Here is a 21,034-nt window from a genome sequence, read left to right on the forward strand (position 1 = left end):
TTGATACATATATTGTTAATCCCAAGCTTCCCAACACACACTTTCCTTCACCATATAGTTTTTGATTATGTTTTTATAGTGTTTCATATTTCAGGAAATAAAAAGGTGCTGTGTTTGCAGTGTGGAAACCAGTGAGGAAGGCACAGCAACACATTCTGCTCAGAGACGCTCCATCAAAGATTAGCTCAGGTTTGTTATTGAGAAATGAGTCACGCTAACATGCTCTGCTCTGATGGTAGACTCACTTTTAAAGGATCCAATCAGTGAAATAATTTCTACCATCTGAGGGGAATCTGGACTGAATCAACCCAATCTCAGCTGGAAGAGGGGCAGAAGTGTCTCTTTATTACTGTGTGAGCTAGCATGGCTTGTGAGCTAAGTGAGCTAATCTCTAGGACACGTCGTTCGAAAACAAAAGGATTCACACAATCAGGCTCTGGATTAGGACGACGTAAAACTCAGGAATCAATGTGAAGGTCGACAGCCAGTCAGTCAGTCCGAGTTACCGTGGAAACAACCTGAGAAGACAACCAGACCAAACTGTGAGTGATGTCTTTTCTGCAAACCTGCATCCCGACTGAAACCAACATGTTTGACTTTTGAACTCTCTTCACTCTGTTGTTTGTGATGAGTGTGAAACCTGAGCAGAAAAACCTCCCTGTCAGACTCACGTCTTACTTTCAACATCAGATCATCAGATATCACTCATGTCATGGTTCTTCCATCTTCTTCCACTCATTAATGAGCTCAGACTACCAGTTTGATGTGTATAAAAGTGTTTGTGGTGGTCCTGAAGCAGGTTGGTACTGATTTCAGGTCACAAAGATCAACAGTTTTGTTATAGCCTACATGCACAGACGACCTATATGGCTGTTTTTGACTGAGGACGGGCTTTGGCACTGAAGTGTTGGCACAGCACTCTGGCTGCAGATTTATCAACATGTGTGTCCTGCTACCTTCAGATGGCTGCAGGGTTTCATGAACTGATGGAGAAGCCTTTTACAGTCTGAGACTTTTACACTCTAAAGCAGATTTAGACAACGCACACTGTAAGAATCACTCAATAGATTTACAGATCAGTGTATTCTGCTCTGATGTCTCAGCAGCAGAGTTGTGTCTTACCTAACTAGTCCAGGTCATGGAGATGAAGGCCGGAGCCTCATCTGAATATCTGGACCCAGCAGATCTGCGTTTCCGATCACCTCCATTACAATCCTGGAAGTGAAAGACAGAGAGAGAGATAAAGTGCAGCATCCAATCAACATCAAGGGATCACTTAGTTATCAGCTGAAGACTGAGATCAGCTGATTAATTGATTCCAGCCTGGTGTGCTCCTCCTGGTTGGAACGAAAACCTGCAGCCACATGGCCCTTTGTGGAATCACTTTGACATGCCTGTTCAAGAGTGATGCAGCTCATGTCAAACAGTTCAGGACTAGAAGAGTGAACAAACAAAGAGTAAACAGAAAGTCTTTGGTGGAGGTGATGGAAGCTCCGCATCAGTCTGACACATCTGTAAACTGTTGTTCTAACTGCTTTTCAGAAGGACTTGTGGGGGCTAGGGCCTCCAGTGATGAGCAGCTGGTTTCATGAGTGTGTGTGTGGTGTGTTTGGGAGGCGTACCGGGATGCAGGTCTGGTTCAGGTTGGCACACAGGTTGACTTTGCAGTGCACAGAGACCTCAGAAGAGCTCCTAGAGAACTGGAACATGTTGAAGGAGAAGTAGCTGGACGTTCCCTCTCCGTTTCCCACCACATTCACCGTCTGATCATCGGGGTTCGCACAGCTGTTGACAAACAGGAAAACACACATCACATCAGAGCACACTTTGTTTTCAGGAATCAAAAAGCACATTTATGAACGAGTCCCTGCTTCTGATTCATTTGGAACAGCAGCGAGCAGCGACCACCTCTGTGAGTCTCACCCGTCTACAATCAGGTTGTATCTCAGACTCTCAGCCTGGTCGGCTGCCCAGCAGGAGTCGGTCACCAGGGCGACCAAACCGTCATCCAGCCCGTCAGTCTCCAGCTGCACCCAGATCTGCTGGTTCAGCTGGACTTCAGTGTTGGAGTCCACAGCTTGTGTGCGTCCGGCGTCGGTGTAGGCCTTCATGGTCAGAGTGTAATTCCAAGTTCCAGATGTGATCTTCTCAATCACAGAGCTGCAGAGACACACACACACACACACACACACACACACACACACACACACACACACACACACACACACAGCTCAGCTGTCTTATACTCACAAACCTCTTCACAACAAGCTTCACAACACAAAGTTAACAGCCTCCACTCACCTGTCTTTGATTCTGAAGGTCACAGTGTTGACATCTGGCTGAGTGAAGACGCAGGAGAAGTCGATGTAGACTTGGTCCTGGCGAGTGATGTTGTCAGAGGAGCTGTTCAGGACTGTGATGGTGTTCATGTAGATCAGTTGGCTGTTGTTGGCCTGCAGGGTCACAGAGATTCAAATTCATCTCAACTCTTTACATTCAGCTGTGCAGTGCGACATTTGTTAGGTGTTGACTGGAGAGAATCAGCTTCATAGATGACCAACATCTCTAGAAACCATGGAGGTCACAGCTGAAGCCAAACCACAGAAAGATCCCAAACCAGAGGAGAGCAGGAGAAGCTCAGCAGAGTGCTGGAAGAGATTTGGCTGCTTGTTGAGAGTAAAGACGTGGTGGAGAACCCACCATGACCTCCGTCCCACAGGTGTTGCTGCCGTTGTAGCTGAAGGTCACCATGTGGTCCAGCTCATCTCTCTGACCCGTGCAGGTGGGGTCATTGAGGTGTAACATCGTATAGTCGATGCCTTTCTCCTCCAGGAGACACCCGACCACAGTAACTGAAGCTGAGTTCTCCTCGCAGACCGTCGGGTGAACTGAACGTCCAGCAGGACAGACGAGGGAAACAGGAACATGACCATGAGAGAGAGGACAGACTGTACAGACATTTACACCATGTGGGACACAACAAGTCAAACCATTCAGTCCTGCTTTGCTGACATTTGTCTTTTCTTTCATTCAGAGCTGCTCTACAGGCAGAAATAAAGGAGGGAACCAAACGACCAGTTTTTATGGTCGTTTGGTTCGTCTGTGCTCCTGATGACAAACATTCAGTCAAACTGAGTGCTGAAGGTCAGTTATCAGCAGCTCCACAATCTGTGTGAAACAACTCTCCCTGTGAGAAAACCCTGCAGCCTCTGAGGATCAGGACTCTGCACAAGTCAGTCGTGTTGTTGTGTCACAGCTGACGTACCCAAAGTGTCATTCGATCTGTACGGGAAGGCAAAAATGGCCCGACAGAAGCAGCCGATTCCACCACTGATGGTCTCAGCACAGAACTCATGATCGCTGCAGATCCTTCCCTGACAGAAGGGCTGAGGGGGGGCTGAGAGAGACACAGAGGGACACACATGTAAACAAAAAACACTAAAAAACTGTGTGCTGTAATAAAATTCGACTAAACAAGACTGAATCCTATCAAGAAAACTGTGGCGTTCACCAGAGTGACCGTCGATCTCCAGCACTTTTCCACGTACACACTGACCATTTTTCATATGAATTCTGTCACAAACACACAAGGACTGCAAGAACCTTGAAATCAACTTAATAAGGTGAGACAAAACAGTTTTTCTTCTATCTAAATATAAAACAGATGTACATCACATTGAACTGTTCATGTGTCTGTTTTGGCTGTGTTGTTGAATTGAACTGAAGTGAGAGAAGTCTTACAGCAGCCGGCCGTTGACCTCCAGCTGTCCAGTATGTCGTTGCTGCGCAGGCTGCAGTGTCTGGCGTAGGCCTCCTGGAACTGACAGTTCAGACCGTCCACCGCAGGGTATTTGCACAAAGTGTCGATGCAGGCGTTTATGTAGGACTCTGGGTCGGTGTGGTTGTGACAGGCGGTGAAGGGCTCCTCCAACAGGAGGTTACAGCTGTTCCACAGATGTGAAGAGACAGAAAGGGAGACAGAAGGATGAAGTCCAGTCGGCGCTGTGTTACGTTCTATAACTGGGAATAAACCTAAACACGGGACAGCTGTTGAAGCTTCATGTCACACAGATTTCTGTTCACACAAAATGTGATTAACTCTGTTCCCCAAATGAGTTCAGGTGTGTTTATCTCCCATCCCTCCTCACATCACATGACATTCAACATGTGATGGAACATGTCATTCAGCACACAGATGGAAGTAGAATACAGAGAGATGTTTCTTCTGCTCACCGTTCAGTCATCATGGTGCAGTTGATGGAACTGTCAGCAGTGTCATTGTACTGCACCTCACAGCTAGAGGGCGACACACAACACAAGGTGAGGACTGTTCCCCTGCTCTGACTTATTCAGATAAACACAAACACACTTTCTGAGTGTTATAGATACACATTAGCTTTGTGTCTTTGTTTCAGTCCACAAGTCAAAAGGCAGAAGAACCTTTCTTCTTTTTCAAGAGGCGTCCAGATCATTTCAAAGTCAAGTCCTGGAAATGCTCATTGTTGTGAGACAACCAAGAAATCACAACATACAGAGTCAACCAAAATATTAAGAGTCCAGACAAGTTAAGATGTGTTCAGGAACTGAATTTCAATATGAGACTACAAAGTACATTGAACCCTGTGATCAACAGCATTCAGTGGGTTGTGATTGAGGTCTCACCTGCTGCCAATGTCCTCAGGAAGTCTCTCATCACTCACAGACGTGGAGTTGGCACACAATCCCCCCAGGTCTGGATCTTGTCCAGCAGGTCCTGGACAGGTTCAGAACAGGGTGTGAGTCAGATCAGTATCAACGTTCATACTGGGTGAACAGCAGCTCACTAAAGGACAGCTGAGTTTAGTCCTGATGCCCCAGATGAGGGCTGAGCACCACAATTACTAGTCCTGTGTGGTGAGTGGCAGGATTTCAGTTTCTGTACCTGCGTAGATGATCTGTGCAGTGTTCCCATCAAAGAAGATCAAAATAAGGGACTCGGATTGCCACAAGTAGACTGTGACTCCAGTTTGGTCCACAACGATCAACACACTGTTTCCCAGATCAGTCGAGCCGTTGATGGTCAGTGTTGTGTTCCCCTCCTGCATCACAGCAGAGTGACAAAGTGGAGGAAACACAGCTTCAAACATCACAAACACACACAAACAGACTGTTTTCACTGCAACAACCGCTGAGTTCACCAGAATTCAAACAACTGCTTCTAATGTCACTGAGAAGAAAGATGAGAGCTGACTCAGCAGAGGATGTGACGAGGATTTGGGATCACAGTCCACACTGACACCAGACTGTGGCTGTAGGTAGCTTACCTTAACTATCCCGCCTTGTTCCAGGTGAACATCATCCTGCCCCTGCAGCCGCAGTGTCACGCTGTCCAAAAAGCTCACATCTCTACGACGACGTTCCTGGAAGTTCGCCACCACGGTGAGGTTTTCGATTGATGAACCTGTCAGCAGGGTGTACCCACACCGATCCTTCACAGTCTTCAGTTGGTCATTAAAGTCAATGACAGCGGGGCCGGTCACAGTGCAGATGGGGTCAAACATGCAGCTGATGGAGGCGGAGAGGGACAGAAACAACAAACACCATCAGCAGCTGCTGCTGAGGGCCGCGGCCACCAGGGGGCCCTCAAACAAACAAACTACAGGAGTGAAGTCTTCTGTTCATGTTCATGTCATAATTGAGGCATTTATCTCCTGAATATTTGATTGTCATGTTTTCAGGTCTGGCTCACATGTCAGCCAACAGCAGTTACAGATATCAGTCTCACTGTTCTCTCATCTCTTTGCTCCTATCAGAGCTGCATTTGAGCTGCGTTGAGTTCCTGCTGATGCAAACCCAACATTTCCTGCTGCTGCTGCTTCACATTAAAAGCTTCCTGCAGTCAAATCTGTTGCTCTCAGTGACGCGTCCCTGAATAAAGATTCCTCATCAAGTTCCTGTGTCATCACAGCTCCTTCTCGTCAACTTGAAGCACACATACTTACGTGTTGTTGCCATGACAACGCTGCAGGGGGCTGCATCTGTCTTTGGACTGAATCGTTGCCACACGATCACAGTAATCAGTGGAGCAGGTGTCTGGGTGAGAACTGATCTCATCATCATAGTAATACACAACACCTGTGAAGTGAAGAATCAGGTTCAAATGTCAAAGTTCACTTTATAGTTTACAAACTGTCCAATAACAAGAGACAGCAACATATTAATACTACAGTTCAGTTTTGAAGGGTAGATTTATGTAGATTTATGGATCCAGTGGATTTCCCAACCTGACTGTCTGCATGCGCTGATGTCTTTGTAGATCGGGTTTGCGTTTGTCAAATTCACTGAACCTACAGAATCACCGTTGGCCACAAATTCAAACTCCTAGACAGCAACAAACACAACCAATGTTAGGATCACAGAGCAGAGATCATGATTTCAGACATGATTAAAAGAAGCTAAACTCAGTAGAAAAATGACTCTGTCTTGTCCGCTTGTTCAACTAAACATGACGTGTTGCCTTATTTTTGTTCAACTGATGGTAAAAAGTAACTGTGTCCAGATTTCTTCAAGTATTTGTAGTTTGATGTTTGTCTTTATTTAGATAGCCAACAGTAGAAAAGAGGGAGGGTCGCTATGCAACAAAGGTCCTGGACTGGACTCAAACTGGGGGTGTTGGGATCACATGGTTGCATGACGCTGTGTGGAGCTTTGATGTGATTCCAGCATCTTGAAATGATTCTGGTATCATACATTTTGGTGGAGAAATGAAACAATCCTGCTGAACTCTGGTGCAGTCTATGTGCTGCCTTCAATCCTTTGGTGTCAGTATCACTGGGTCACTTTGGGAGGGTGAGGGGTGATGGGGGAGCAGTGTGCATCGGTTTCTCCAAGTGTCTTTCTCGATATCGCCACTAGGAGTCAGAAATGTTCAAATCCTAAACACATCAGCTTGAACATGGAATTCACTTCACACACACACACACACACACTCACACACACACACACACACACAGGTGACAAATTAAAAAGAAAACCTGAATTAACGAGTGGAGAAACATAATGAACGCAGATGCTTCTGCACAGGTTCACTGCATGGTGCAATCAAACAATGAACATCCAATCATGTTCAGTCTCGTTGACTCTGATTTTGAATCAAGACGGCAAAAGGATCTAAGTGACTTTGAAAGAGGGTTCATTGTCGGGGGGCTGATGGCAGGAGCTCAACTGACCGCTGTTTCAACAGGCTGGGAACATTTAATGAGCGTGACGCTCGTGCGTTTGTGTTTTTTATCTGTCAGGAAAAACAGAAGATCATCTCCTCCTCAGACGACTGAGAATGATGAAACATTTCTATCCTGATGGGAGTGGTCTCTTCCAGGATGACAGTGCCTCCATCCATCGGGTACGAGGACTCACTGAATGTTCTGATGAGCATGAAAATGATGTGAATCATGTGCCGTGGCCTTCACAGTCAACGATCAAAACACCAAATGAGGGAATATCTTTTGGAAGAATGGTGTTCATCCCTCCTGTAGAGTTCCAGAGACTTGTAAAATCAATGGCAACAGCTCACAAAGACACTTTATGTTGGTTTTTCCTTTTATTTGACACTTCATACTCACATGTGGACCCGGGTCTTCTGTTTCTAGTTTCACAGCTGCTTGTGAGCCAAGGCTGCTTATTTTCAGAGAAACCTGTAAAGAGTCAACAGAGGAGTTACTGTCAGTATTAGGAAATTTACTCCAAGAGATTTTAGAAAAGGTCTTGATAATTTGTTCTTTTGAGTGTTTAAACAGTTAAATTTCTATTTATTGAGTCATGACAGTGAACAACACTCACAGGAAGTGAATTGATATTCCCACTCAACTCCACTGAGCAAATCAGTGGGCTGGAAATATCTGGCAAATTATCATTGAATTCTGTTCCATTCTCAAACAGTAAATTGTAGAAATATGTCTGATTATCGACTGGAGGCCCAGTAATGCAGTCCAGACCATTGAAGTTGTCGAAACAGGCTGTGAATACTTCATCCGTGGCAGTCACCTGTTAAAAAGACACAACGAGTGAATTAACAAAAGAACTTTTCTACAAAGAGCTCTGGCCAACTTCACTTCACTCAGTGAGTTGTGGAGGTTTCAGTCAGAGCTCTCACTCTTCTGGATGTTACATCAGTTGATGTTCAGACATTCAGTGTCACTGCACTGGACATTAATGAGACACTAGATGGACAAAGACAGATATTCTCAAGCATCAGGCTCCTTCCTACTTACATACAGCGTTGTGTACTGCTCTCCATAATATGAGATGGGACAAGAGGAGAAGCTGAACGTTGCAGAACCAACAAACTGCTGCTCAGCACCTGAAGACGATGGAGACACATGAGACGTCAGAACTAGAGTCTGTGAGCTGGTTGGACAACAGGGAAGGATTCAAATGTTGACTTCATGAAGGAATAAAACAGAGTTTGTTTATCAGTCAATCAAAACTTTTCATATCACATCATGAGGTCCCACTTCTTCTTAGAAACAAAGAGGTGTCAGGAACATCTCTCCATATTTGGCAGATTATCAGCACTTAAAGTTTCTGACTGACTTCAAGTCTTTCTGCTCTTTGTCCTCAGACTGTTTGCTAATTTATTATGTTGCTTCTACTGAAGTCCCTCAACTCGTCTTGTGGGTGGAGTTTCAACATGGCTGCCTCGGGCGTGTGTGCTTACCAGGCAGCAGCCCAATGAGAGCAGACAGGAGGAGCAGGGGGCGGAGCATGTTGGAGGAGGCCAATCAGCTGGCAGAGAGCTGGAAGACACACAGTTGGACAGAAAGTCACAGCCACATTCAAAGTTCAAGTCTTTTCCTGACAAACAGGAAATAAAGTCCATGAGCAGGATTCATACTGTACAAATGTGGATTTCCATGACACTTCCATGACTTCTCCAGGTTTTTCCATGACCGCACAAACCCTGCATGTCTGTGATTGGTCTAAATGTTGCAGTATTCAGTCGCTGTGAAAGACATTTTTTCACAGCAGAACACTGACGTCACATCTGAGCTCATTCTCCAGGCTGAAAATTACTATTTTTTCATCATCCATTAATCTGCAACTTTATTTCTCAATTCATTGTTTGGTTTATAAAATGTGAGAAAACTGTGAAAAGATTTTAGCTCAGTTTCCCAAAGTCCAACAATAAAGCTCATTGAAGTCTTCAAATCACCTTTAAAAACCCTTTTATCCAAATATTTCTCCAGTTTAGCAGCAACAAATAATTCATATCAATGATGAGAATAAGCTCTTACTCAGACTTGTTGAATGGAGAAGCACAAAAAATGACCTCTTATGATCTAAATGTATCTGAGATCAAGTTGTGACCGTAATACTGACGTTCTCCTCGGTTGTCTGCGCCGCGCTCACCTGCACGACTTCCTAGATTTTCTGTAATAACGCTGTAATAACTGCCGACACAGTGACTGACTATCAGTCTGGCACAAAACACACTTTGTTTTACTCCAGAAGCCGTTTTTAACTCACACTGTCAATAGTGATGTGTTGATGTGAACTAAGATGTGTTCAGATGTGAATATCAGTGGAGAGAAGAAGAGACAGACGAGGAGGGTGCAGGTTGTCTTACCCTCTGGAGGTCTGATGGAGGATGAGGAAGATGAAGGTCTCTGATGATGCTGATTTGTCTGGTGCTCTCTCTGTGTGGAAGATGCTGCTCTCTCTCTCACTCCCTCTCTTTTTATGTGCATCCTCACTGCTGTTAACACCCAGGAGGGCAGAGGAGGTGTGGCGGAGGTGGAGCGATACCTGTGGTGAAATGACGACACCTGTCGTGAACCCTCCTTTAATTTGTGTTCTGCACCTTTTCACACGGGTCAGTAGGAAACTAGTGAAGAAGATGAGGACACATGAAATAATAATAAAGTCATGGACTTCATAGAAAATGTAAAATATGAATTAGTAATCGTCACTTAGCGTTTTCATTTAGTAATGACGCCTTCATTGATGCACATCTGATGTTTTTCCATTGCTTGTGGTTTTAAAGTCACTTTGTGTAGGATTTTTATGTGTTGAGAGCATCTTTCAAATTATTCCTGTGAAGTTTTGGATTGTAGGAAAATGGTTCTCAGTGAAAGTTGGGATGTGTAGGGCTTTCAGTCCACTCATTTCGGTGCCCCCATGTCAGATCTATGGACCCCCGTGTCTTTTACTGTCAGCAATGTCAGAAAGTTGAAAGTCCTTCACACAGGCAGTTTGAATAAGAATAAATCTCAAACTATCTGTTCTTCGTCTCAAAGAAAAAACCCTGAAAGTCAGTGCCTGTGTCTGACTGAAAACTATAACAGAAATCAGATATCCAGGCTGACATTAACAGCCGTGTCGAGACAGTGATAGTCAGATTCTTACCACCTCAACAGTGCAGCTAGAATGAATGGAATTCATGTCCATACTAGATTTAGATAAAGCAGTCCATTGACATTCATTGTGGCCTTTTCTGAGGTGCGTGTGAAGAAGCTGCAGACAAAGCAGGTGGTCTGTACATCCACAAAGACCTCAATGGATCGGCTCTAGATACAATTCAACTCATGTTAAAACAGCCCAAATCCTGTCCACCTGCACATCGCAATGCACGTGGGTGGAAAACTGCCCAAACACTGTCAGCACATCAGATGGGAGTGTTCCTCTTCATAGTCAAACAGTCTGTGACTGCGTGAGATGGTGACCTACACTGAGCTAATTAACTATGACAGGTAGCTCACAAACGATGAACACAATGTCCCTGTCTGAAGGTGTGGGTGTGCATTAAGGTATGAAGGTATGATAAAAACAATGTATTAATTATAGTGCATGTAAACAAAGTCAGAGCAGATGTCTGCTGTGGAATGTAGCTCATCCCAAAATAGATTGATGGGTTCTTTGATCAGAGTTTTGACTGATGTGTCCTTAGATGCAGGGGTGACGTCTGAGTTTCTTCCGGGCTACGTAAGAATTCATTATGGAAAAGGTAGACTCAGGTAGAGTTTTATTTAAATGGCACCAAATCACAACAGAAGCTGTCTCAGGACACTTTCCACTTGGAGCTGGTTCAGACCAAACTCCTTATCTACCAACAATTCCCTAAAAAAAGCAAGTGCTTGAAATCTCAAGCAGAACCAGGTTCTGGGTGGGACCTGTTGAGTTCGAGAGAGAGAGAGAAGGCAAGAGAGGGAGGGGTTGGGGCTGGAAGAAATTCAATCACAGTAACAGTGGACGCTGTCATAGTAGACTTTTAACAATATGTCGTTCATACAGCATAATATATACATACTGTATTTATGTATCTGATACATGTATGTATTAGTAGCAGATAGTTCAATTACATAGTACAACACTATGGATCTAATAATAATTGAAGTATGATTAATAGTAATAGGAGTTGCAGTGCATGTCAGGCAGGACCATGGCAGGAGATGTAGCTATAATCCATAATCCAGGTTCATCCTCTCTCCATGGGAACCTGCGAGATGAGAAAGAACAAAAACTCCAGGGAAGAAGCCAAGTCAGTAACATGCCTTGGCCGGACATGAATGCATACAGATGGAGAGGGAGAGGAGAAGAGGGGAGCTTGGTGTATCATTGGAAGCCTATAGCAGCATAGCTAGGGGCTGGTCCAAGCCAAGCTTGAGCCAGCCCTCACAGCAAGCTTCATCAAAAAGGAAAGTTTCAAGCCTCCTCTTCCAGAGAGAGAGGGTGTCTGCCTCCCAGACTGAGACCGGAATGTGGTTCCATGGGAGAAGAGCTTGATAGTGAAAGGCTCTGGCTCCCAGTCTGCTTTTAGAGAATTGAGGAACCATAAGTGAGCCTTTGTTCTGGGGACGCTGTGTTTGAGTGGGGTAATCAGGTACAATGATCTCTTTAGATGAGACAGTGGGTGACCATTTAGGGCTTTTTTGGGAAGGAGATGGATTTTATATTCTATTCTGAATTTTACAGGGGGCAGAGCAGAGCAGCTATTAAGAAGAACTGCTTCATGCTCTCAGCATGCTGTACCAAAACAAGAATCTCTGAATCTCTAAATACTCACCCGACCCTCTGCTTCACATCACCCAAGGCATTCAGAGGATCTCTGTCCCAGTCAGGGGCCCAACGCCCCTCTTCCTCTTCTTCATCACATTCTCTAGGAATCCAACATCCCTCCTCTCCACATCCACCACAATCACCAGACAGGGAGTTAAAGCTGCCGCACTGAAGCTCAGCCAACTATTAGACAACAATAACCACAGATATCGTCGCTCAGGTGTCGATCAGAAATGAGACAGACGCCGTGCCGCTTCCTGAAAATTAACATAGTCCCTCCACCGTGTCCTGGGTCTTCCCTGGGGTCTCTTCCCGGTGGGGCATGCCTGGAACACCCTCCCAGGAAGGTGTCCAGGAGGCATCCGAAAAAGATGCACCACCTCAGCTGGCTCCTCTTGACGTGGAGGAGCAGCGGCTCTACTCTGAGCTCCTTCCGAGTGACAGAGCTCCTCACCCTATCTCTAAGGGAGCGCCCCGCCACCCTGCGGAGGAAACTCATTTCAGCCGCTTGTATCCGAGATCTCGTTCTTTTGGTCATGACCCAAAGTTCATGACCATAGGTGAGGGTAGGAACGTAGATTGACTGGTAAATCGAGAGCTTTGCCTTTCGGTTCAGCTCCTTCTTCACCACGACGGACCGGTACAATGACCGCATTTGGAGGTGCTGATTCTCATCCCAGCCGCTTCGCACTCGGCTGCAAAGTGCCCCAACACATGCTGGAGGTCCTGGTTCGAAGAAGCCAACAAGACAACATCATCCGCAAAAAGCAGAGATGAGATCCTCTGGTCCCCAAACCAGACTCCCTCCGGCCCTTGGCTGCGCCTAGAATTTATGTCCATAAAAATAATGAACAGAACCGGGGCAGCCCTGCCGGAGTCCAACATGCACTGGGAACAGGTCTGACTTACTGCCGGCAATGCGAACCAAGCACCTGCTCCGGTCATACAGAGACCGGACGGCCCGTAGCAAAGGGCCCCGGACTCCATACTCCTGAAGCACCTCCCACAGAATGCCATGAGGGACACGGTCGAATGCCTTCTCCAAGTCCACAAAACACATGTGGACTGGTTGGGCAAACTCCCTCACCCAGCACCCTGCGGAGGGTGTAGAGCTGGTCCAGTGTTCCACGACCAGGACGAAAACCGCATTGTTCCTCCTGAATCCGAGGTTCGACTATTGGCCGAATTCTCCTCTCCAGTGCCCTGGAATAGACTTTACCAGGGAGGCTGAGAAGTGTGATCCCCCTGTAGTTGGAGCACACCCTCCGGTCCCCCTTTTTGAATAGAGGGACCACCAACCCAGTCTGCCAGTCCAAGGGCACTGTCCCCAACTGCCACGCGATGTTGCAAAGGCGTGTCAACCAAGACAGCCCGACAGCATCCAGAGACTTGAGGTACTCAGGGCGGATCTCATCCACCCCTGGTGCCTTGCCACCGAGGAGCTTCTGAACTACCTCGGTGACCTCAGCCTGAGTGATGGATGAGCCAAACTCTGGGTCCCCAGCCCCTGCTTCCTCTACGGAAGGCGTGGCAATGGGATTGAGGAGATCCTGAAAGTACTCTTTCCACCGCACGACAATATCCCCAGTCGAAGTCAACAGCTCCCCACCTCCACTGTAAACAGTGTTGGCAGGGTACTGCTTCCCCCTTCTGAGGCGCCGGATGGTTTGCCAGAATATCTTTGTGGCCGACCGATAATCCTCCTCCATGGCTTCCCCGAACTTTTCCCATACCCAAGTTTTTGCTTCAACAACTGCCCGTGCCGCAGCACGTTAGGCCTGTCGGTACCCGTCAGCTGCCTCAGGAGCCCCACGAACCAACCACGCTCGATAGGACTCCTTCTTCAGCTTGACGGCATCCCTTACTTCCGGTGTTCAGGGATTGCCACCACGACAGGCACCAGGGACCTTACGGCCACAGCTCCGAACAGCTGCGTCAACAATGGAGGTGGAGAGAACATGGTCCATTTGGACTCGATCATTGACCTAGAGTGTCCTGGTGCCACGTGCTCTGATGGACACTCTTATGCTTGAACATGGTGTTCGTTATGGACAAACTGTGACTAGCACAGAAGTAGAATAACAGAACACCGCTCGGGTTCAGATCGGGGAGGCCGTTCCTCCCAATCACTCGCCTTCAGGTTACACTGTCGCTGCCCACGTGAGCGTTGAAGTCCCCCAGTAGAACGACAAAGTCCCCAGTCGGAGCACTTTCCAGCACCCCTCCCACAGACTCCAAGAAGGACGAGTACTCTACACTGTTGTTTGGCCCGTAGGCCGAAACAACAGTGAGGCACCTGTCCCCAACCCGAAGTCGTTGGGCAGCAACCCTCTCGTTCACCGGGGAATACTCCAACACATGGCGGCTAAGGTGGGGAGCTATTAGCAAGCCCACACCAGCCCGCCGCCTCTCACCGCGGGCAACTCAAGAGTAGAAGACAGTCCAGCCTGTCTCATGGAGTTGGGTTCCAGAACCCAGACTGTGCGTGGAGGTGAGCCTGACTATCGCTATCCGGTACCGCTCAACCTCCCGCACTAGCTCGGGCTCCTTTCCCCCCAGCGAGGTGACATTCCATGTCCCCATTGCCAGAATCTGAGTCCAGGGATTGGGCCGTCGGGGCCCCCGCCCACGACTGCTACCCAAATCCCACCGCATCTGCCCCTTCTGATCCCTCCTGCGGGTGATGGGCCTGCTGGAGGGCGGGCCCACGCCGCTCCTTTGGGCTTTGCCCGGCCGGGCCCTGTGAGCAAAGGCCCGGCCACCAGGCGGTCGCCTGTGAGCCCCAACCCCAGGCCTGGCTCCAGGGTGGGGCCCCCGTAACGCCAATCCGGGCGACGTAATGGTCCTTGTTCTATTTACTTTCATAGGGGCTGTGGAACCGCTCTTCATCTGACCCATCACCTAGGACCTGTTTGCCTTGGGAGACCCTACCAGGGGCAATAAGCCCCAGACAACATAGCTCCTAGGATCATCTGAGTACTCAAACCCATCCACCACAAGAAGGTGGTGGTTCAACGAGGGGTGAGTGAAAAGATTTTGCATGTAAACAGCACTACTGGTGTCGCTACACTGATAGACGCTTGTCCTCCACATTATAATTTTTGTCTGTTAGTGAGACAAAGCAGGAGAGGAGGAAGCATTGCAGCCATTGCTTCGACACAGTTTGTGTGTAATGACATTGACCTGACTGTCCATCATCTGAATATCTTGCTCTCGAGGTCAAAGCAGAATTATCACTGCTCATCATCACATTGTATCAATCACCAAGGTCTTCATCTGTGTTTTTGCAGGAATTCTCAGAGCTGATCACTTTTGGTATCACCAGATATGAGATTAATCCTGAATGGACACCTGAATATTCACGTCAACAAAAAGAATCACTCTAAAGCTGTGGAGCCTGTGGATTCACTGGACAGCTTTGAACTTGCACAACACGTAAATAAAGCCACTCATCTGCACGGTCACATTCTGGTGAAGGTTGCACACCGACAACAATTCAGTATTAGAATGACCCATTCTGACCATCGCCGTGTGATGCCAAACTAATCCTAGGTCAGTTCATTACGAGATCATTTGAGTCACAAAGCTATGGCTGCCCTTTAAATGCACATTTCAGCAACACCATGTCATCTGCTTTAAATACACTTGCTCCACTGAAAAAAGGTCGATTGACAGAATCTCCCCATTGTTCAACAATAACAGTGTTAATGAGAGGGAGAGAATCTGCTGAGCACTGGGCTCACAGTTCACTGGAATATATACAAAGAAGCCATGACTGTCTATAACAGGAATGTCAGACTGATTCCATAAAGGGCCGCGTGTCTGCAGGTTTTCGTTCAAACCGAGGAGGAGCACACCAGGCTGGAATCAATTAATCAGCTGATCTCAGTCTTCAGCTGATAACTAAGTGATCCCTTGATGTTGATTGGTTGACCTGGTGTGCTCCTCCTTGGGTGGAACGAAAACCTGCGGCCACTCGGCCCTTTATGGAAAGAGTTTGTCATGCCTGGTCGATAACAATGCAACACGTCTGGAGAGAAAAGATTACTTTTCCAAGATTATTACAGAGAATGCTGGGAATTACATGTTTCTCATGCGCAAATCAAATGGCAAAATTGTATTTCATGGCAACAGTATTCTGATACTATTGTGTATAAGGTACATATAAAGCAGGTGTGACTGTGTTTCAAGTCATGTCCTGAACAATGGATGAAAGCCAGCAGATACTTTTAGTGGAATGTAACTGCACAAGATGTTCTTGGAAATGTTCCTATACATTTGTTGACTAGTGAGCTTCCACCACCGGGTTTGAGTGCTGTGACAGTGCTGAGTTCAATAAAGTCATGTATGCAGTCATTTTGCAATGGTTGTGGCATTGTGATCTTTTTTTAAATAAGGCACAAAGACAAAACAACATAAAGAAGACAAGAACAGTAAATTCAGAACATACAGGCCAGTTAGCTGAATTTCACTGGGAAGTAAAGAACAGGGTTTTGTTGGCCGCCATCATTGTCTTATAATAATCTGCTGTACGCTGTTATCACTGACGGTACCATACACCATAGTGGTAGGAGGCGGGACTAGAGTTCGGGATTCACCTGTGAGAGGAGGGATAAAAACTCCACGAGACACATCTGCTGGCCCTCACTGCGCTGTTCAGTGTCACAGGACAACTCCGACAGATGTTCTCCTGCCTCGACAACAACACCACTGGTAGTAGTTACAGCGGGGGCCAAAGTAGGACACATCCAGTCCCAGGAATCAGCACTGACGCTTTAGATGAGTGTGACCTGAAGTGTTCGCTCAGTGAAGTCCTCAGTTAAACTCTTTGAACACATCAAACCGGTTCCCAGATCTCTGCGCTGGCTTCCAGTCCGTCTCAAAATAGATTCTAATGTGCTGCTGACCAAGCTGAACTGCTGTCAGCATGAAGTGATTTGTTTTGTCGGGAGGCTGATGGATCTGACCGGTCAACTGAAACTTTACTGATCTGAAGTCTTCATTTGTTAACCTGCACTAAGGTTTGTGATAACAGTAGTTCAAATGATGATTGTGAGGACGACTCACACATTATTTCTCATGATGTAATCAGACAATATGCATCGCTCTGTCGATCTCTGACGATGGTCAGCATCACTGTGTTGATCGCTGCGAAACTCAAACCGAACATGGTGAAGCTGCTTTTTGGTGCCATGCTGCACTGACTTTGGACAAACTTCCAGAGGATCTGACATCTGCGTCACACCTACACAACAATAGCATGACAGGTAGCTGATCAACAACTTTGAATACGTTCCTGGCTGAGGGTGTGAATGTAAAGTGCCATGTGACAAGCCCGGAGGCACAAGGTTTGAGGACTCAAGATGCAGACCACAGACAGCTCAGCAGAGTTTCAAAATAAAAGGTTTATTTAACTCAAAGCGCTCAGGATAAACAATGAATGGCAAACTGAAGGAGATACAAAGTACAACAGAAAACGCTAAGGATAACTGGAAACTAGAAAATGAATAATCAAGCTCGAAGGCTGAGGCGATAACAAAGTAACAAACAAATATACCAAACTAGACTAGATGCAAAGTATCAAACAAAAGACCTTACAGGCAATACTGATAACTAGACTACACAGACACGGATCAAGGAAGCTAGAGAGCAAGGCGAGTACGAGACAAGGCACATGACAATCTGGCACAGGACAAAGGGAGACGCGGACTATATATACACGAGGTAACAATGAACAGGTGGAGACAATTAGGGCGGGGTAGACAATCAGACAGGCGGGAAACACACCGGGAAGTCAAGGGCCTGAAACGAGAGGAGAGTTAGGTTTCACAATAAAACAGGAAGTGTATGACAAGACATGACGCTAGTGAACAAAAACACTTAACAGATTTGACGAGACATGACAGTACCCCCCCCCTCTAGGGCCGGCACCTGACGGCCCAGGAACATCAGGGTGTTGTCTGTTAAAGTCCTCTATGAGCGTTTTATCTATAATAAAGCTTGTGGGGACCCAGGATCTCTCCTCAGGACCATACCCCTCCCAGTCCACAAGGTACTGGAATCCTCGTCCCCGACGGCGCACAGCGAGCAGCTTTTTCACCGTGTAGACGGGACTTCCGTCTACCAGGCGAGGAGGTGGGGGTGGGTCGGTGGGTGGTACCAGGTTGCTTTCACGGACAGGTTTGAGTTTTGACACATGGAAAGTGGGGTGGACTTTCATGGACCTGGGGAGTTTCAATCGGACAGACACGGGATTAATGACTTTGGACACTGCAAAGGGACCCACAAACCTGGGCGCCAGCTTTCGGGAATGCACATGGAGGGGGAGATCCTTAGTGGATAGCCAAACCTTCTGGCCCTGAACATACTGTGGTGCCGTTTTACGGTGTCGATCAGCCGCTGCCTTTACCCGTGCCTGGTTACGGGACAGCATGCTCCGTGCTGCTGCCCAAATGCGTCGGCATCTTCTTACCAGTGCGTGGGCTGAAGGGACGGTCACCTCACGGTCGTTTATCTCAAACAGAGGGGGTTGATATCCATACACTACATGAAAAGGGGACATTCCTGTGGCTGCTGTGGGGAGAGTGTTATGCGCATATTCCACCCAAGTCAGGTGGTCGCTCCAGGAAGTTTGATTCTGGGAGACAAGGCATCGGAGGCAAGTTTCTAGGTCCTGATTCATTCTTTCGCTCTGGCCATTGGATTGTGGGTGGTACCCGGATGTCAGGCTGACGGTAGCACCCAGCATCTGACAGAACTCTTTCCAGAAATTGGAGATGAATTGTGGGCCTCGGTCTGAAACAATGTCTTTAGGTAGTCCGTGTATGCGAATTATTTCCCTGATCAAAACAGTAGCTGTGTCTTTGGCTGACGGTAGTTTGGGCAATGCGATAAAGTGGGCCATTTTAGAAAATCTATCCACCACCGTGAGTATGGTTGTGTTACCTCTAGACATGGGCAGTCCTGTGACAAAGTCCAGAGCGAGGTGTGTCCATGGTCTCTGGGGAATGGGCAGGGGTTGAAGGAGTCCGGTCGGGTTTTGTCGGAGAGTCTTGTTCCTGGAACAGATTTCACAAGCCTGCACATATTCCAGTATGTCTTTATTCATGGTGGGCCACCAGAACCTTTGCTTGACCACATACTCAGTCCTTTTTACCCCCGGATGGCATGTAAGCAAGGATGTGTGTGCCCAATGGATCACCTGTGACCTCAGACGAACCGGTACAAACAACCGGTCGCTGGGACAGCCTGCAGGGATTTCATCACCCTCAATAGCTTGTTGCACATCCTTTTCTATCTGCCAGGAGACCCCTCCGACCACACAGTTCAGTGGTAGGATGGTTTCGGGCTCCTTGGCGACCGGTTCCGGCTCGTACAGCCGTGACAAGGCGTCCGGTTTGGTGTTCTGAGACCCGGGCCTGTACGACAAGGTGAACCGGAACCGGCTGAAAAACAGTGCCCAACGGGCCTGTCTGGCGTTCAGTCTTTTAGCAGTCTTAATGTATTCCAAATTTTTGTGGTCAGTCCACACTAGGAATGGCTGTTCTGCTCCCTCCAGCCAGTGCCGCCACTCTTCAAGCGCGGTCTTAACTGCTAATAGCTCCCTGTTGCCCACATCATATTTCCTCTCTGCCTGGTTTAGCTTGCGTGACAAGTAAGCGCATGGGTGAATCTTATTATCTTTAGCAGATCGTTGAGATAAAACTGCTCCTACCCCTTCGTTGGATGCGTCTACCTCAACCACGAACTGCCGTTGCGGGTCAGGTACCGTGAGGACAGGAGCGGAGACGAAGGCTGTCTTCAGACGCTGGAAGGCGGCCTCAGCACCGGAAGACCACTGAAACACTGATTTGGCAGATGTGAGAGCATGGAGAGGAGCAGCAACAGAGCTAAAGTTTCTGATGAATTTTCTGTAGAAATTAGCAAAGCCCAAAAACTGTTGTAATTTTTTGCGGTTTGTCGGAACCGGCCAGTTAGCCACCGCGCTCACTTTTTCGGGATCCATCTCGATCTGGTTCTTGGTTATAACATAACCTAAGAATGAAACCTGGTTAGTGTGAAACTCACATTTTTCAGCTTTTACGTACAAATGGTGTGCAAGTAGGCGAGAGAGGATTTGGCGTACATGACGCTGATGAGATTCCAAGTCAGGCGAGAAAATCAGAATATCATCCAAATACACGAAAACAAAGTCATTCAGGTATTCTCTCAGAACATCATTCACGTACCCTTGAAACACAGCTGGGGCATTAGTCAGTCCAAACGGCATCACCAAATATTCATAGTGTCCGCTGGGGGTATTGAACCCGGTTTTCCATTCGTCCCCTTCCCTGATGCGGATCAGGTGATAGGCGTTGCGAAGGTCCAGCTTTGTGAACCACTGGGCCTGTTGTAGGAGCTCAAAAGCAGAGGACATTAATGGCAATGGGTAGCGGTTCTTGACAGTGATATCATTAAGCGGACTGTAGTCTATGCATGGCCTGAGGGACCCATCTTTTTTACCCACGAAAAAGAATCCTGCCCCCGCGGGGGAGGATGAGGGTCGGATTATCCCGGACCTAAGTGAGGCTTGGATGTAATCATCCATCGCTCTACGCTCAGGCACCGAGAGTGAATAGAGTCTCCCCTTGGGGATGGGAGCTCCGGAGAGCAGCTCGATGGCACAGTCTGAGGATCTGTGGGGAGGTAGCGATGTAGCTTTGTCCTTATTGAAGACCTCCTTGAGGTCCCAATAACACCGCGGCACCCGGGCCAAGTCCGGATACTGCTCACTCTCTTCCTTTGAGATGTCGATGGCTGCAGTGCTCTGGGTTTCTATGCTGTGGACAGATAAGCATGGAGAGTTTGTCATGTATTCCCTTCCCCACCCCAGGATTTTCCCAGTTTCCCAGTCTAAGTGGGGGTTATTTTTGCGGAGCCACGGAAAACCTAGAATGAGCGAGTGTTGAGCTGAATCGAATAAATGAAAACTGACAGTTTCTCGGTGTGCATTGTCTATGGT

At 47.3% G+C, this 21,034-nt stretch overlaps 1 protein-coding gene across 1 annotated transcript; it reads right to left on the minus strand.

The window, feature by feature from the left end:
- Positions 1-5: 5 nt before the first annotated feature.
- On the minus strand, positions 6-8,744 carry LOC121626989. The gene is made up of 17 exons (XM_041965748.1): positions 8,696-8,744; positions 8,250-8,338; positions 7,602-7,673; positions 6,264-6,360; positions 5,982-6,114; positions 5,304-5,544; positions 4,922-5,078; positions 4,663-4,753; positions 4,234-4,296; positions 3,742-3,944; positions 3,266-3,397; positions 2,701-2,888; positions 2,302-2,453; positions 1,924-2,160; positions 1,623-1,785; positions 1,123-1,215; positions 6-518 (listed from the first exon to the last, which is right to left on the minus strand). The coding sequence occupies exons 1-16, from the start codon at positions 8,742-8,744 to the stop codon at positions 1,123-1,125; spliced, it is 2,160 nt and encodes a 719-aa protein (XP_041821682.1). The 3' UTR covers positions 6-518.
- Positions 8,745-21,034: the final 12,290 nt, after the last annotated feature.

The sequence above is a fragment of the Chelmon rostratus genome, chromosome 23 (assembly GCF_017976325.1).
Source record: "Chelmon rostratus isolate fCheRos1 chromosome 23, fCheRos1.pri, whole genome shotgun sequence".
Classification (NCBI taxonomy): Eukaryota; Metazoa; Chordata; class Actinopteri; order Chaetodontiformes; family Chaetodontidae; genus Chelmon; species Chelmon rostratus.

What these genes read in the sequence shown, in the direction of transcription:
- LOC121626989 (XM_041965748.1), bottom strand. Translation starts at nt 8,744, where the DNA reads ATGCTCCGCCCCCTGCTCCTCCTGTCTGCTCTCATTGGGCTGCTGCCT. An exon ending in AACAAGGCGGGATAGTTAAG is followed by an intron (nt 5,079 to 5,303) that starts GTAAGCTACCTA and finishes GCTGTGATGCAG; the next exon opens with GAGGGGAACACAACACTGAC. An exon ending in TACAACCTGATTGTAGACGG is followed by an intron (nt 1,786 to 1,923) that starts GTGAGACTCACA and finishes GTTTGTCAACAG; the next exon opens with CTGTGCGAACCCCGATGATC.